Source organism: Notamacropus eugenii, chromosome 2 (assembly GCF_028372415.1).
Source record: "Notamacropus eugenii isolate mMacEug1 chromosome 2, mMacEug1.pri_v2, whole genome shotgun sequence".
In the NCBI taxonomy this organism is placed as follows: domain Eukaryota; kingdom Metazoa; phylum Chordata; class Mammalia; order Diprotodontia; family Macropodidae; genus Notamacropus; species Notamacropus eugenii.
In genome coordinates, this window is record NC_092873.1 from 55,994,299 (window position 1) to 56,007,975 (window position 13,677).

General features: G+C 51.8%; 1 protein-coding gene across 1 annotated transcript; it reads left to right on the top strand.

Moving 5' to 3' along the window:
- The first annotated feature begins 1,592 nt into the window (after positions 1-1,592).
- Positions 1,593-11,031, top strand: TMEM41A (transmembrane protein 41A). The gene is made up of 5 exons (XM_072640414.1): positions 1,593-2,757; positions 5,185-5,338; positions 5,980-6,141; positions 7,302-7,440; positions 9,800-11,031. Exons 1-5 carry the CDS (start codon positions 2,609-2,611, stop codon positions 10,018-10,020), a joined length of 825 nt encoding a protein of 274 aa, XP_072496515.1. The 5' UTR covers positions 1,593-2,608; the 3' UTR covers positions 10,021-11,031.
- Positions 11,032-13,677: the final 2,646 nt, after the last annotated feature.

Consider the following 13,677-nt stretch of genomic DNA (forward strand, 5'->3'; position numbering starts at 1 on the left):
CATGGAAAGCAGATACCTTCTTAGTGCATCCTCCACACCCTTTCCACAGAGTAAAAACTACTCGGGGAGGAAGGAAAGGGATACTTCTATTGAAGAGGATTGGGTGTAGGGTGATCCATTCCACCTTGTGGTTAAACAACAGAAATTAGTTTTCCTAAAGGCATTTTCATCAGTGAGGGGAGAGCATTTTAAAGTGATATGAAGAAAAGATAACTGCCCTGGATAGAGCTCATTATGGGTAAACTTAATCTTAACCAAGTCTAAATTTAGAGGAGTAATAGTGCTGCTTACAAAACAGAATGAATTCAATGAAAGGATTTTTAAGGCTCTACCTGAAGAATCTGTGTGGTTGCAGAATAATCCCACTAGATCAGGGGTCCTTAGCCTTTTTTCCATCCTTGAATCTGTTGGCAGTACAGTGAAGCCTACCAACTCCTCAGAATCATGTTTTTATATGCATAAAATAAGATGCATAAATCCTCTCTCGCTGAGCTGAGCTAAGGGCACTGGGCAAGACTCCTCTTCCTGAGTTCAAATCCAGCCTCAGACACTTCCTAGCTGTGTGACCCTGGACAAGTCACTTTAACCCTGTTTGGCTCAGTTTCCTCATCTGTAACATGAACAGGAAGAGGAAATGGTGAATCCCTCCAACATCTTTGCCAAGAAAAGCCTAAAATGGGATCAGGGGAGAGTGGGATGAGACTGAACAACAGAAAGGAAACCAATTATATTGAGAAAGTAGCCAAGATCCTTAAATATAAAGGCTTCAGACACCATGTTAGGAGGCCTTCTATTAGTTACTCTAAACCCTCCAGGAACAGGGAGCAAATTGTGGAAAAATCATGGACTTAATTATCTGAGTTCTTGATACTAAAATCTAGAGTTGAACTTGTGACTTGCGTCTCCATGCCCTGGGTTTTAAGACATCCTACCGGACCGATCCTATCATGCACTGGTGCCCGCTGAAGTCAGCTGGAACCTTCATGTAAATCAGCATGCAAATGAGGAAGTGGCCCAGAGCATCATGGGTCACAGATCTCAGAAGGAGGTCATGGGATTCTTCCATCACACAGTTTAATCTGTTTTACAGATGAGGAAACTGACTGTGACTCCCTGGGGTGGGATTTGAACCACTGGTCTGGACCCTGGCTTGCCCACTGACTAGTCACTTCCCCACATTAGTTCCATGAGTTAGTTGTGAGGTGTGAGGTATGATCATCCTTTGTTGCCAAAGAAGACCATGCCATCAGAAAAATAATGGTATGACTTGCACTTGACTTTGATAGTGACCAGATATTAATCAGGATGATTGGAGATGGCCCAGGAAGTTAAGTGACTTGCCCAAGGTCACATGGCTAGTGAGTGTCAAGTGTCTGAGGTGAGATTTGAACTCAAGTCCTCCTGACGCCTGCACTGGTGCTCTATCCACTGCACCACCTAGCCACCCTCATGAGTTAGGACAGGAGCAGAGGAGGAAGAGGAGGGCCAGGCTCCAACAAGCCAAGTGCTCCTTGCACCACCCTGTCAGGGGGGCAGGGCCTCTATGAGCTCATGAAATTTTTTTTCTAGGGGGTGGGTACTCCAAATTTGCATATCCTACATTTATTTTGTGCTGTCTCAATTCTGCTTTGCTCATAGAGCACAGCACCCGTTCTGATGGGGGCACACCATGCTGAGCAGTCCTATGCCAGTGTCTTCCATGTTGCACAGTCAAATCCAAAGTTCTTCTTCTGACCACCATGTGATCACCTGCCCCATGCGAGTTCTCCATAAAAGTCTTTTTGGCAAGTATACATCATGCATTCGAACAATGTGGTCAGCCCATCGGAGCTGTGCTCTCTGAAGCATAGTTTGAATGCTCGGCAGTTCAGATGCAGCAAGGACTTCAGTGTTTGGTACCTTATCCTGCCAGGTGATCCTCAGCATCTTCCTAAGGCGGTTCAAATGGAAGCAATTCTGTTTCCTGGCATGACCCTGGTAGACTATCCATGTTTCTCAGGCATACAAGGAGGCCAGCACAGCCTATCTGTGCCCAACCTCTGGTAGAGCATTCTGAGCTCCTATTGGTCTGATCAGCCACAGTAGGGCACACTGAAACTTCTCTTTATCATGGTGATGTCATTTTGGTCCTCTTGGAAAAGACAACAACCAACCAACCAATCACCAGCTCAGCCTGGGGTCGGGGTCAGGGGGCGGAGCTAGAACTGACTCCGCCTCTCCAGGTAGGACTGGCAACCGCTGATAGGCAGAAGCAAAGAGTGAGGAGCAGCACGTCAGAGCCAACCCTAGCTCCGCCCCTTCTTTCCCAGTTGCTCTTCCTATTCGTCAGTTCGGGGTCAGACGGAGAGGTGAGGGGGCGGAAACATACCCTCCAACCTTATCAGGTTAGGGCACGAGTTTGCTCCGCCCCTTCCCTCTCCTCCCTTATCTCCCATTGGCTAGAGATGAAGCGGGGCCGGCCCCAGATCGGACGGACGTTGGGTGGGCGCCGGGGGCGGGGCCAGCCTAGGGCCGGCTAGGCCCCGTCCCCTCAAGTCCCGGTCCGCAGTGCCGGCTGGAGCAGAGGTGCGGAAAGCTGCGATCTGGGCTCGGGTGTGGGCGCCCGGCCATGCGGCCCCTGCTCGGCCTGCTCCTGGTCTTCGCCGTCTGTACTTTCTCCCTGTACCTGCTGTCCACACACCTGCCGCGGAGCCCGAGGCCCGAGACCCGCCCCAGCGAGGAGGCGAAGGGGGCGGAGGACCAGGAGCCAGGCCCCAGGTACCACGAGGCCTCGGGCTCGGGCTGCGGTCGGGACCCCGGGGGGTCTGGGAGGGGGTCTGAGCCATGGAGGGGTCCGGAGGAGCGGGGCCTCGACCCCACTTCCTGAAGGAGGGTCTCGTCCCGCCTCCACTTCCGGTGAATCACCACTCCCCTCCTGGTGGGCTTAGTGCCGCCTCCACTTCCGGTGGTCCTGGGCCCTTCTTCCCCCCATCCTCCGTCTTCCGCCCCTCCCCCACTCCCCCACATCCTGATGAGTTAGAGGACCAGGGTCCCAGTACCTCCCCTCTGTGGGCTGGGGACAATCCATGTCCCCGGGTTCTGCCGCGAAATCCGGGCTTGGGTTGGGATGAAGGATTGACAAAGCACTTATTAAACACTTGCTGTATGCCTGGCCGAATCAAGGGCTGAAGATGGGAATTCCCAAGCAAGAGAGCGCCCGCCCCCAGGGGAAAAACAAGCCTTTCACGGGATGAGGGGGGGGGGGGGTGTGATCCGGGAGGGAGTCACGGAGCAGATGAGGGGAAGGGGCACAGCCTGGAGGGGGGGTGCACCCCGGGGGGTCCTTCAGCAGAGGGCCCCAGGACCCAGAGAAGCTGGGCTTCCTCGGGAGGGGGTGAGGCAGCTTTGTGCTCCTCTGACCCCCCCAGGTGACTTCCCTCCCCTCCTGCTCCCCACTCTTTTCAGGTATTTGGGGATTCTTCAGTTCAGGCCCCTCTTTTGTAAAGGACGTTGACAAAGGAAAGCCCCCGATGCCAGGCGGGAGGCGCTTAAGAGAGGAGGAGGCCCCGAAATAACCCAGTGGCTGCCTTCAAGTACATAGCACTAGGATGATAGGAATAACTAGCATTTATATAGCACCTACTGTGTGCCAGGCACTGGGCCAAGCGCTGTACAGATTTATCTTATTTGAGCCTCACAACATCCATGGGAAGGAGGGCGTTATTTTTATTATTTTATAGTTGAGGCAGCTGAGGCAAACAGGGGTTGAGTGGCTCCCCAGGATCACAGCTAGTAAGTGCCTGAAGTAGGATCTGATCCCAGGACTTCTTATCACCACATCCAGCGCCTTATCCATTATACCACACTGCCTCTCCCCAGAACCCCAACTCCCTCACCCAACAACCCAACACCAGATCTTCCCAGCTAGTCTCCCTTCTAAATCCCACCCTGCTCTGATGCTGCCCAACTTCATAGGGGGCAGGGGGCAAAAGGGCAGTGTGGCCATAGGCATGAATCCGAAGGAACTCACAATAATCATTATCATAGCTGACAACTGTATTGTGAGTTAAGGTTTACAAAGTGTTTTGGATAAAGTATCCCTCTAAAGGATGATATATAAGTGGTCCTTAACCTGGAGTCCAAGAACTTGTTTTTTAAAAGAAAATCTCCTTATAACTATTTTCCTTTGTAATCCTGTGTATTTTATTTTATGCATTTAAAAGCATTCTTCTGAGAAAGGCTCCCTAGGTTTTGCTAGACCATCAGAGGTATCCATAATATTTAAAAGATTAAGACCCCCTGGTTGAGAGAGTCACCCCAGGAGTCAAGAAGAGCCAGGGTCATGTTTTACCTAAGATCCTTCCTAGCTGTTTGGCCCCAGACAGAGCTCCTTCGCCTCTGAGTGCTAGACACAGGTCCAGCTTTCCCATCCCCCATGGAGGGCGAGGCATCACGTCAGAATAAAACAAGGACAAGTCTGTTATTCCTTTGTGTTTCATCCCCTTACTCACTTCAAATTGGTACCAAGTCCAAAAGACTTTAAAGGAGGCAGGAAGCTTTTTGTGGGAAGGAAGGATTTTGCTGAGATTAGATTAGTGGGTCCAAAGCCTGCCCCGGCAGGGGAGTCAGTGAAGTGTTGGCCCTGAAACTTTGCTTAGAGTCTAGAGTCTAACTTCCATTTGGCTAGTGTCACCAGGGCTGGGTAACCCTGGGGAAGGTGTTAGCTTCAGCAGTGACACCTCATTAAAGGTGATAGGAACCACAACAGGGAGGGGAGCTGTGCTGACCTTGGTGGGAGTGCTCCCGCATGAGCGGGCCCCCTCCACCAACGCCCGTTCTTTAGGCCTGGGGCCACTATGTGTCAGAGGCAGAACTCCAGCTCTGTATATTGTCCCCATGAAATCGAAATCGTTTTCCCCAGGATCTCCATCAGACTATAAGTTGGAGAACTGTATCTGTCAGCATTGATAAAGGAGTTTCTTCCTGGAAAGTCCTTATCAGTGCAGTCACAAGCCTGCTCTAAAAAAATAACTAACAGTAGAGTGCTAGACTGTTGGAGCTAGCATAGTTTGGTCCAGCGGTGAGGGACTACACAGGCAGTGCTCAGACCAGGGCCTAGGTCTTCTGACCCTTCCCTCCTGTGTCACTTTATCACACTGTCTCCTCAGCTCATTCTGGTTTCCTTTTCTCCTCATCTCCTCCCAGAGTGCTCAAGTTTCCTTCTGACTTAGAAGAACTCCGGGAGCTCTCGGACTTTCTACAGGACTATAAGGGGGACCACCCAGCCTACGTGCTGCTGCTGTTCTGCAGTGCTTACCTCTATAAGCAATGCTTTGCTATCCCAGGCTCCAGCTTCCTGGTAAAGACCCCTGCCCCTTTCTAGCATCCCTGACTTAGTGCTGGGAGAACAAACACAGAGAACAGAAAAAACCTCCCCCTTTTTGGCCTCAGGTTATAGCTACGCTGGAAAGCAAAGATGTCTGGGATCCTAGACCTTAGCTTCTGCCAAGATAGTTTGTGGATCACAGAGAGGAGAACCCCTCCCTCCCTGAATGAACCTCCACAGTCAGCCAGTGGAACACATTCTCAGGAATGCTCCTGCTGTGACATGGAAGCTGTCCCATTTCCCAGGAGTCTGTGTTTGGCTCTGTTTTCATTCTGTAGCCCCCGTGGTATAGGGACTTCCCCAGAGATCCAAGAAAGGCAGGTCTTCTCCTCTAGTGGGCCCAGCCCTATCAGTTTTCCAGGTGGGGTTGGTCAGGTTTGCCCCCACCCTAGAGTGGTACAGACTTTGCTGGGTCGGCCAAAGAACCTGAGATGATTGTGAGAGCTTGAAGGGACTTGGAGATCATTTAGTCCAACCCTTTCCTTTCAGAGATGATAAACCTGAGGCCTAGAGAAGGTAAATGATGTTCATGATGTTCCTAAGGTCTTACCACTAGCCTAGAGTAGGGCTGGGATGTGCACCCAGATTCACTGCTCTTTGCCTTGTCTCTGCAGAACATTTTGGCTGGAGCCTTATTTGGGCCATGGCTAGGACTCATCCTGTGCTGTGTGCTGGCCTCAGTGGGTGCCACCTGCTGTTACCTGCTCTCCAGTGCTTTTGGAAAACAGTTGGTGGTTTCCTATTTCCCTGATAAGGTGGCCATGCTGCAAAAAAAGGTGAGGAGGTCAATACCTGGGATGCTTGGGCATCATCCTTGGGGCAACCGGATGTTCAGGGTGGAGAAGCAGGGCTCATGAGGCTTGTGAATTATTTGTGTAGCTGCCACGGGGAAGGACAGAGGGAGAATTCCCTTCCCTGGCCTCTTGGGGCTCTTCTCTGGATTAAAGAGCCAGTTCTTGTGCTGAGGACTTTGGGAGACCCTGTCAGGCATCACCCTGACGTCAAGCCTAATGCAGTAGTCCCATTCCCAGTACCTGGGCCATTCCAGCATTTTAGGGTCACCCCTATGGACCCAAACCTTCTACTAGGCCAGGTAGCATCAGCCCTTCAGACATGTACCTGCTGGCCTCTAGGAGACTGATGAGTGGGAGATCAGGGCTGGCGTCTAACACGCACAGGAATGGAATAGTTTTGCTTTATTTTGCACTTAATTAACAAACATCAGAAAAAGAGCATTTCCACATGCACCATAGAACAGAAAAGGTTGGTTATATAGGAAAGTGGGCCTTTGGACCCCACACAGCCCAGCACTGTCTTGGGTTCTCTTCTGAACATCCTCTCATGCTCTTTGGAATGCTTCCGTGACTTGCTTTCCTTTCTTTTGGTAACAATACTGATCCTCCCCACTTCCCCTGCTCCTGTCATACCCCCATCTGTGAATGGGTGTGTCCTCCATCCCCCTCCTTTCTGGAGGGTTGCAGCATGCATCCTCCTTTGTCCTCTGAACACCTTCTTGAGGCTTTCTGAGCTACACTGACTCACCGAGGTCTGGAGCTTTAGAGCTGGGATGGCTCCTCGTGGGCCTTTCTTCATTCTGATCAGGAAGCAGAAGCCACAGAGGCTGGGCCACTTGCTGCAGATCACACAGGTAGGCTGAGGCAGAGCTGGGATTTGAACCCAGCCCTCGGACTCCAAATCCATTAATAGCAGGTGCATGTGAAGGGCCTGCCCCTGCTGGTGCCGGGCACAGGGATCCTTGTAACCATTTTGGCCCCTCCAGATTTGGTGAGACTTCCAGTCCAAGGGACACATTCACACGGCGCTCATTCCCTGGTCCTGGTCCTGTTTGTGCCCACACTTGGCGCTGCCTCCCCAGAGCCCAGAGCCTGCGTCTGTCCTCGTGTCTGTTCACTCTCTCCCTCTGCTCTGTCTGCAGGTAGAAGACAACAGGAACAGTCTATTTTTCTTCCTCCTTTTCCTGAGACTTTTCCCCATGACGCCCAACTGGTTCTTGAACTTGTCGTCCCCGATCCTGAACATCCCCATTGCTCAGTTCTTCTTCTCAGTCCTCATAGGTGAGCGTCTTTGTTGGGTCAGTACCATGTGTGCCAACTCTGCGCTGAGCCTGGCCCTGGGGACTGTGGGGGCTGCAAAGGCAGGAGGACCCGGCTGTGGCCTGGGCACTGTGAGCCTCGGCAAGGAGGGCAGCCAGAGGACCTGGAAGGGACCAGGGTGGGGAACACACCTTGCTGGGGCTGTGGAGGAGCATCAGCCCACCCTGGAGAGGCTGCTCCAGTACAGGGCACACAAACATGGGGATGGAGCATGCACATGGGCTCTAGGAGTGGCAGGATTGAGCAGGATGGGACATGCCCAGTGTGTCTCCCTGTGCTCCTAAGGTCCAGAGTCTGAAGTGCTTACAAAGGCCCAGGCACAGAACAGGTCTGGGAAGCTGCCCTGGGTCATCTCAAGTGAGGACCAGCAGGAACCCACATGGAGGAGGTGCCTGCCATTTCCAAGCTAGGTGGATCTTTTGAAAGGTCTCTAAAACCTGGACTTATTGATAAAATATGGTTGTGGGAGAAGCAAGTGTTTTGGTGAAAATTAATCAGTAGCATGGCTATCCTGGGCAAATGCCTGGAAGTGGTAGATGGCATGCACGGGAGAACAGCAGGACGCTGAATTTGGCTGGAGCTGGGAGTGATGTGTAATTAGGCTGAAAAGACCCTGGTGGTCAGGTCCCAGAGGCTGATCTGTGCTTGGCAAGGCCGTGATTTGATGCCCTTGGGGTGACTGGGACTCACTCAAAGTTCTTAGAGCAGGAAGTGATGTGCAAAGCAAGAAAGACAGACTGAATATGTGATGTTAGAGATCCCACCCCACCCTGTCCTGGCTCCACCCTCCCAGAGGGTCATCCCATCATCGGCCTTGATTTTCTTATCCCTAAAATGAGGTAACCTTTGCACTCTCTACTACATCAGGGCGGTGTTAGGTGTAAAACCCTAGGCCCGTGGTACCAGACTCTCCCCACCCCCCGGGCCTCTGCTGACTTCAAAGGCAGCCCCCTGTTCTCTCCATCAAGACTGAAGGGGCGTTTGAGGCCATGGTGTCTGGCAAGGTCACCCAGCCACAGAGGTGGTCTGAAGGTCCCCTCCTCCCTCTACTATGCTTCCCTCAGGCCTTGGCTCAGACCCCCATCCTCTGCTCCTTAGGGGTGTGTAGTCTCCCTTTTAGAATGGGAGCCCTGAGGCAGGTGCTGGTTTGACTCTTTCTTTGATTCCCTTGTTAGGCTTGGTAAGCATTTAGTCTATGCCTATTGGTCGAGTGTGAAGGTGAGGGGTGGGCCACTGCCTTGTAGATGGGTAGGATCATAGATCTACGTAGATGGAGAGCTGGAGATCTTGGATCCTGGGGAGTCTAATGCCCTTATTTCATGGACGATGAAGCAGGCCCAGAGCTGTGGGCAGGGCCCCAGAGCTGGTGTCAGGGCAGGACTTGAACCCAGTCTTCTTGACTCCACATCTAGCGTTCTGTCCACTGCTGCCTCTTGATGTTCTGGGAGAAGATCTTCCCCCAAATTAGACTAAACCCACAGGCAGAAGAAAAGGGGCCCAGCAGGGGTGTGATGAGGACTGTCTTAGTGTTGGGGAGAAGCTGGGATTAAAGGGACAGTTTGTCCTTTAGAAAGAGGTGGGATATTCTTCCCTTTGAGATTGGGACAGAATGTGGAGTCCTGTATGTGAGGGAGGGGTCCCCAGGGCCTGGCTCAACCCTGTTAGAGTCATGACCCTGACTGGCCAAGCTCAAGGTGACCAGAATGATTGGCTGGCGACAGAGAAAGTTGAACACGTCTGTCCTCTACCCATTGGGCCTGGGCCTAGTGCCTCGGCGTGAACTGAGCCCCTATGAGGGACAGTGTGGGAGGGTGGGGGGTGGTGGTGGTGACAGGCTCCTCTTAGGGCCTTCATGGGGGTTTGTAAGTTATACTTCTCAAGGTCATTCAGGCTAATCAGATGTCCAAGCACAACCCTGTATTGGATGTTCCCAGAAATAGAGGGGAAGGGAATTTGTCCTGTTGAATCTATCCTATTGATTTGATTGCCCCCTGGGAAGCCCAAGCAGGACTTCTCTCCCCTTCCTCACTCCAAGCCCACCCCTCACCTTTCTGCCAGTATCGAACACTCCCTTCTTGTTCCCTCTGGGCTGGACCTGAGCTCTCCCCCCATTCCCACCCCTGCCAGAGGGAACCCAGAAATCTATCTCCACCGTGACCTTGAGGCTGCTGCCCCTTTCACAGTGGTGGTGGGTCCCTCCTGTAGCTGAGGGCAGATATTCCCTTGCTTCCTGAGGATTTCTGGGCCTCACTGCATGCCTAGAGGGGAACCCTCTGGACCTCTCAATAACAACAGACCTTATGGACTTTGCTTCTCCTAGGACTGATCCCATACAACTTTATCTGCGTCCAGACCGGCTCCATCCTGTCGACCATCACCTCCCTGGACGACATCTTCTCCTGGGGAATGGTATTGAAGCTGCTAGCTATTGCTTTGGTGGCATTAGTCCCTGGGACCCTCATCAAACAGTTCAGCCGGAAACATCTGAGATTGGAAGAATCCAACAGCATTCATCTGGGAAACAATAAAAAGGGGACATGATAGGGCCACATGGGCAGGGTCCTTCCAGACCTTCCCTTATGTCTGCGTCCCCTGGTGAGGGGGCCAGCCAGGCCTGGTGTAGCAGCAGGGGGAGGCAGCATGTCCTGGCCTGTGGGCAGCCCAGGGTCATTGCGGCCTTGGCCGATCCGGGACCTCCATGCCGGTTGTTTGGATTTAATTGCTGACTGGAGAGGCAGGGTGGGACAGTGGGGAGAACTGAGCATTTAAAACCAAACCATCGGGGTTCAAGACCTGTACCTGCTGTTCTGGGCCCGGCCATCCGTTCAGCTCTCTGGGTCTCAGTTTTTTATCCGTTAAATGAGAGTTGGGCCAGGTCCCCTCCCGGCTCACTAATGGTCCCTTAAATGCTTTCCTTGGCCTTTCCACAGTCATCCAGCCTCTTGCAGCCTTGGCTCAGGAGCCCGGAGATTTCCTGATTCCTTGCCTACGTGTCATTTCTATCTGTAAAATTACTGGGTTAGACTAGATGACCCGAGATCTCCTCCTATGGCCCCAGCTGTCTCTCTTCAGCCTTCGTTGGTGTCAATCTTGTCTTGGGAGAGTATATCCTGGTCTTGTGAATCAACCACCTTTCCTGTGGAGCCCGGGAAACAAAGTCTGCTAGCACTCCATAGACAAGAATTAAGTGACCAGAGCGGGACTTGCATGTAAAATGGGCTTTTCCCTGATATTTATAGCAAATACCAAGGCCCTGGGCAAGGCGAGGGGAGAGCCTGGTGCTTGAGCTGCTGGGGAGGGAGTGAAGGGCTGCTTTCCCTCTGGGGGCCATGTATCCTGCAATGATGTGGGTGCATAGGAGGGCAGGCCCTCGAGTCCCTCCCCTAATCCAGTGCCCAGTGCAGGCTTCTCTGAGGCCTTTGTCCCTCCCTGGCTTGGTCACTCTCAGCAAGCTGTAGGTACGTTCTCTTAATGAACACTGCTGACTTTTCTTGTCATTAATAATTTTGGGAATGATTTTATTTTTTAATACAGACAAAACAGGTTCTGTTATGTTGTATTGTTATTTTTATTTAAATGGCTCTGTTAGATGCAGCGTTTAATAGCACTCAGTGGCGACCCTAGGCAGCTGTGACACTGCAGGAAGGGGAGTCCCTGGTGGCGATGCTCAGGAAATTAGGCCCTCAGGGCTGCTGGCCTCTTGCTGTCCAGTTTGGCTTGGCCACATGCAGGGATGTCTACTGCCATTTTGCTCCCTTGCTCAGGGTGTGCAGGAGGCCCAAGGAATGGTCGCCATGGACTTGGGGGACTGCTGTGACCCCTCTGTGCCCAGAACATGCTCTGGATGTGTTTTCTGTTTACTTCTCTCATTTCACAATGAATCATAAGCTCTGGGGGGCAGGGGCTGTTGTGTTCTTGTCTCCCAGCACAGTGCCTAGTCCTGAGCTGGCATTCTGTAAACATCTGCTTCCTTGTTTGACATGGAACCATGACTGGGGCTGGACAACCAGGGGAGGGGGAGAGGTCCCAAGGCCTGATGGCCTCTTCTGTTGTGGGGGACTTGTGGGGTCCAGCCATTCCCCTGGTCTGAGGTCAGGCGAGGCAGGGTCCTGCTAGAATCCTCCCACACAAAATGGTTTCTTTTTTTCTGATGTTTGTTCGTAGACATTGCTGACTCGAAGCCACAGTAATGACTTATGTCTGTGTGGAACATGAAGGCTTGCAAACCATTTTTCAAACATTTTTTCATTTGAGCCTCACAGAAACCCTATTTGGTAGCTACTGTCATTGTCACCACTTTACAGATGATGGAACTGAGGCTCAGAGGAGAGCATCTGAGGAGGAATCTGAACCCAGGTCTTTAAGACTCAAGCCTAGCTCTGTCTACCACCTCATATTGACTTAGTTATTCTTCTTAATGGGAATCAAGTAGCACTCCTCAAGGACTGCTGAAACCACAGATAGTCTGGAAAAAGGCATTTTTACCCCATATCTTGGTGAGCCTTTGACCAAAGCTGCTGTATCAAGCCAAGTAGAGTTTGAGTTTTGCCTAAGGGTAGTCTGGTCCAGACAAAAGCAGACTGAATTCAGAGTAAGTATGTGGGCCTGGGCCAAAGCCCAGCTTTCCCACGGACCCTGTCTGGCCTTTGGCCAGTGCCAAGCTCTGCGGGCCTCAGTTTCCTCGTCTGTGAAAGCAGGAGATTGGGCCAGATGGCCTCTGACAGATGGCTGGCAAGAGGAACAAAGAGGGATGAGAGGCCTGACTGCCCAGAGTCACTCCTGAGGTCAGTGAGCCCAGCAGATGATGGTCTCAATCCAAAAAGAACCCCATTTCTTCAAGTTCCAATTCCAAGGTTTTCCCGAACATCCACACCAGGGGCACAGTGCCTGGCTGGCCAAGGGGTTGAGTTCCAGGGGCTTACTCATCGAGGAAGTCTGAAGCTGGATTTGAACCCAGGTCTCCCACCCCTAAGCCCATGCCTCCTGAGGAAAAGACAAGACCAGAGTGGCTCTGCGCATGTGATTTATTCCACTGAATCATTTGCTCCTATAGTCCTTGTGGTGCTGGTTGTGTACATCATTCAATACAAAAAGTGGGGTTGGCATCAGGATCTGAGACCCCAGAGGAGGCAGATGGGAATTAATCTGGGGACTGGAACTGCAAGGAGCATAATTATTGCTCCAAGGGGTCACAGTGGGACAACTTAATAAGAGGTAATTGTGTTGGGAATGTGGTCTGACCCCTGACTGGGTTCCCCTGAAATGAATGTATGCCTCCACTGGGCCTCTTGGGGGGGAGGATCCTTGACTGGGCCAAGCTGGGGCCGGGATGCCCCGGGGGCCGCAGCTGACATTCTGATTGAAGGGCCTGGTTCTTAGCGGTGAGGGTGGTGCCCCTGGGGACACCTGGGACATATAACCTGTTCCACAGGCAGCATGAATCCCTTCCAGCTACTTACGATAATATACACATTGGGATTATTCTTGGGAGACCTTTGCTGCTTCCACAGGGGGCGGGGGTACGGTGGGTGTCGGGGAACTGTCCAGTAAGAGCACACGAACAAGTAAGAGTGGTCAGTGTTGGTACCTGGCTGACACTGCCTGGGGCTGTGTTAGGGGCAACCAGCCAACAGCTTTTTAGCTGGAAAGGATAGAATCTGACCCACAATATGGATTACAAAATATAATTCACTAGAAGGCCTAGTAATTTCTTCCCTTTTTTTTTTTTTTTTTTTGAGGCAATCAGGGGTTAAGTGACTTGCCCAGGGTCACTACTAGTAAGCATCTGGGGTTGAATATGAACTTGGGTCTGGTCCTCTATCCACTACAGTACCACCTAGTTGCCCCAATCCATACCTTTCTCAGAACGTAAGGTCCTTGAAGCCAAGGTTGGCTTTTGGTTTTCATTGTCTCCCCAGTACTTAGCATGGTGTCTGGCACACAGTAGGTGCTTAATAAATGCTTGTTGCCTGACTGATGGCTGAACTCATGGAGAAGGCTATGTGGATGTGCTGAGGCACATAGGAAGGACCCGAGATGACAGCCCAGCTTTCCACAGCTGCCCCAGCCACACGTGTGGGGTCCATAAGGATAGATAATATGGAAGGGGGTCTCCAGTGTGACGCTGACTAACACCACATGGGTTAAGGCCAACTCAAGAACTCGGGATGTCCTCAGGAGAGCTCAGAAAATTAAAAA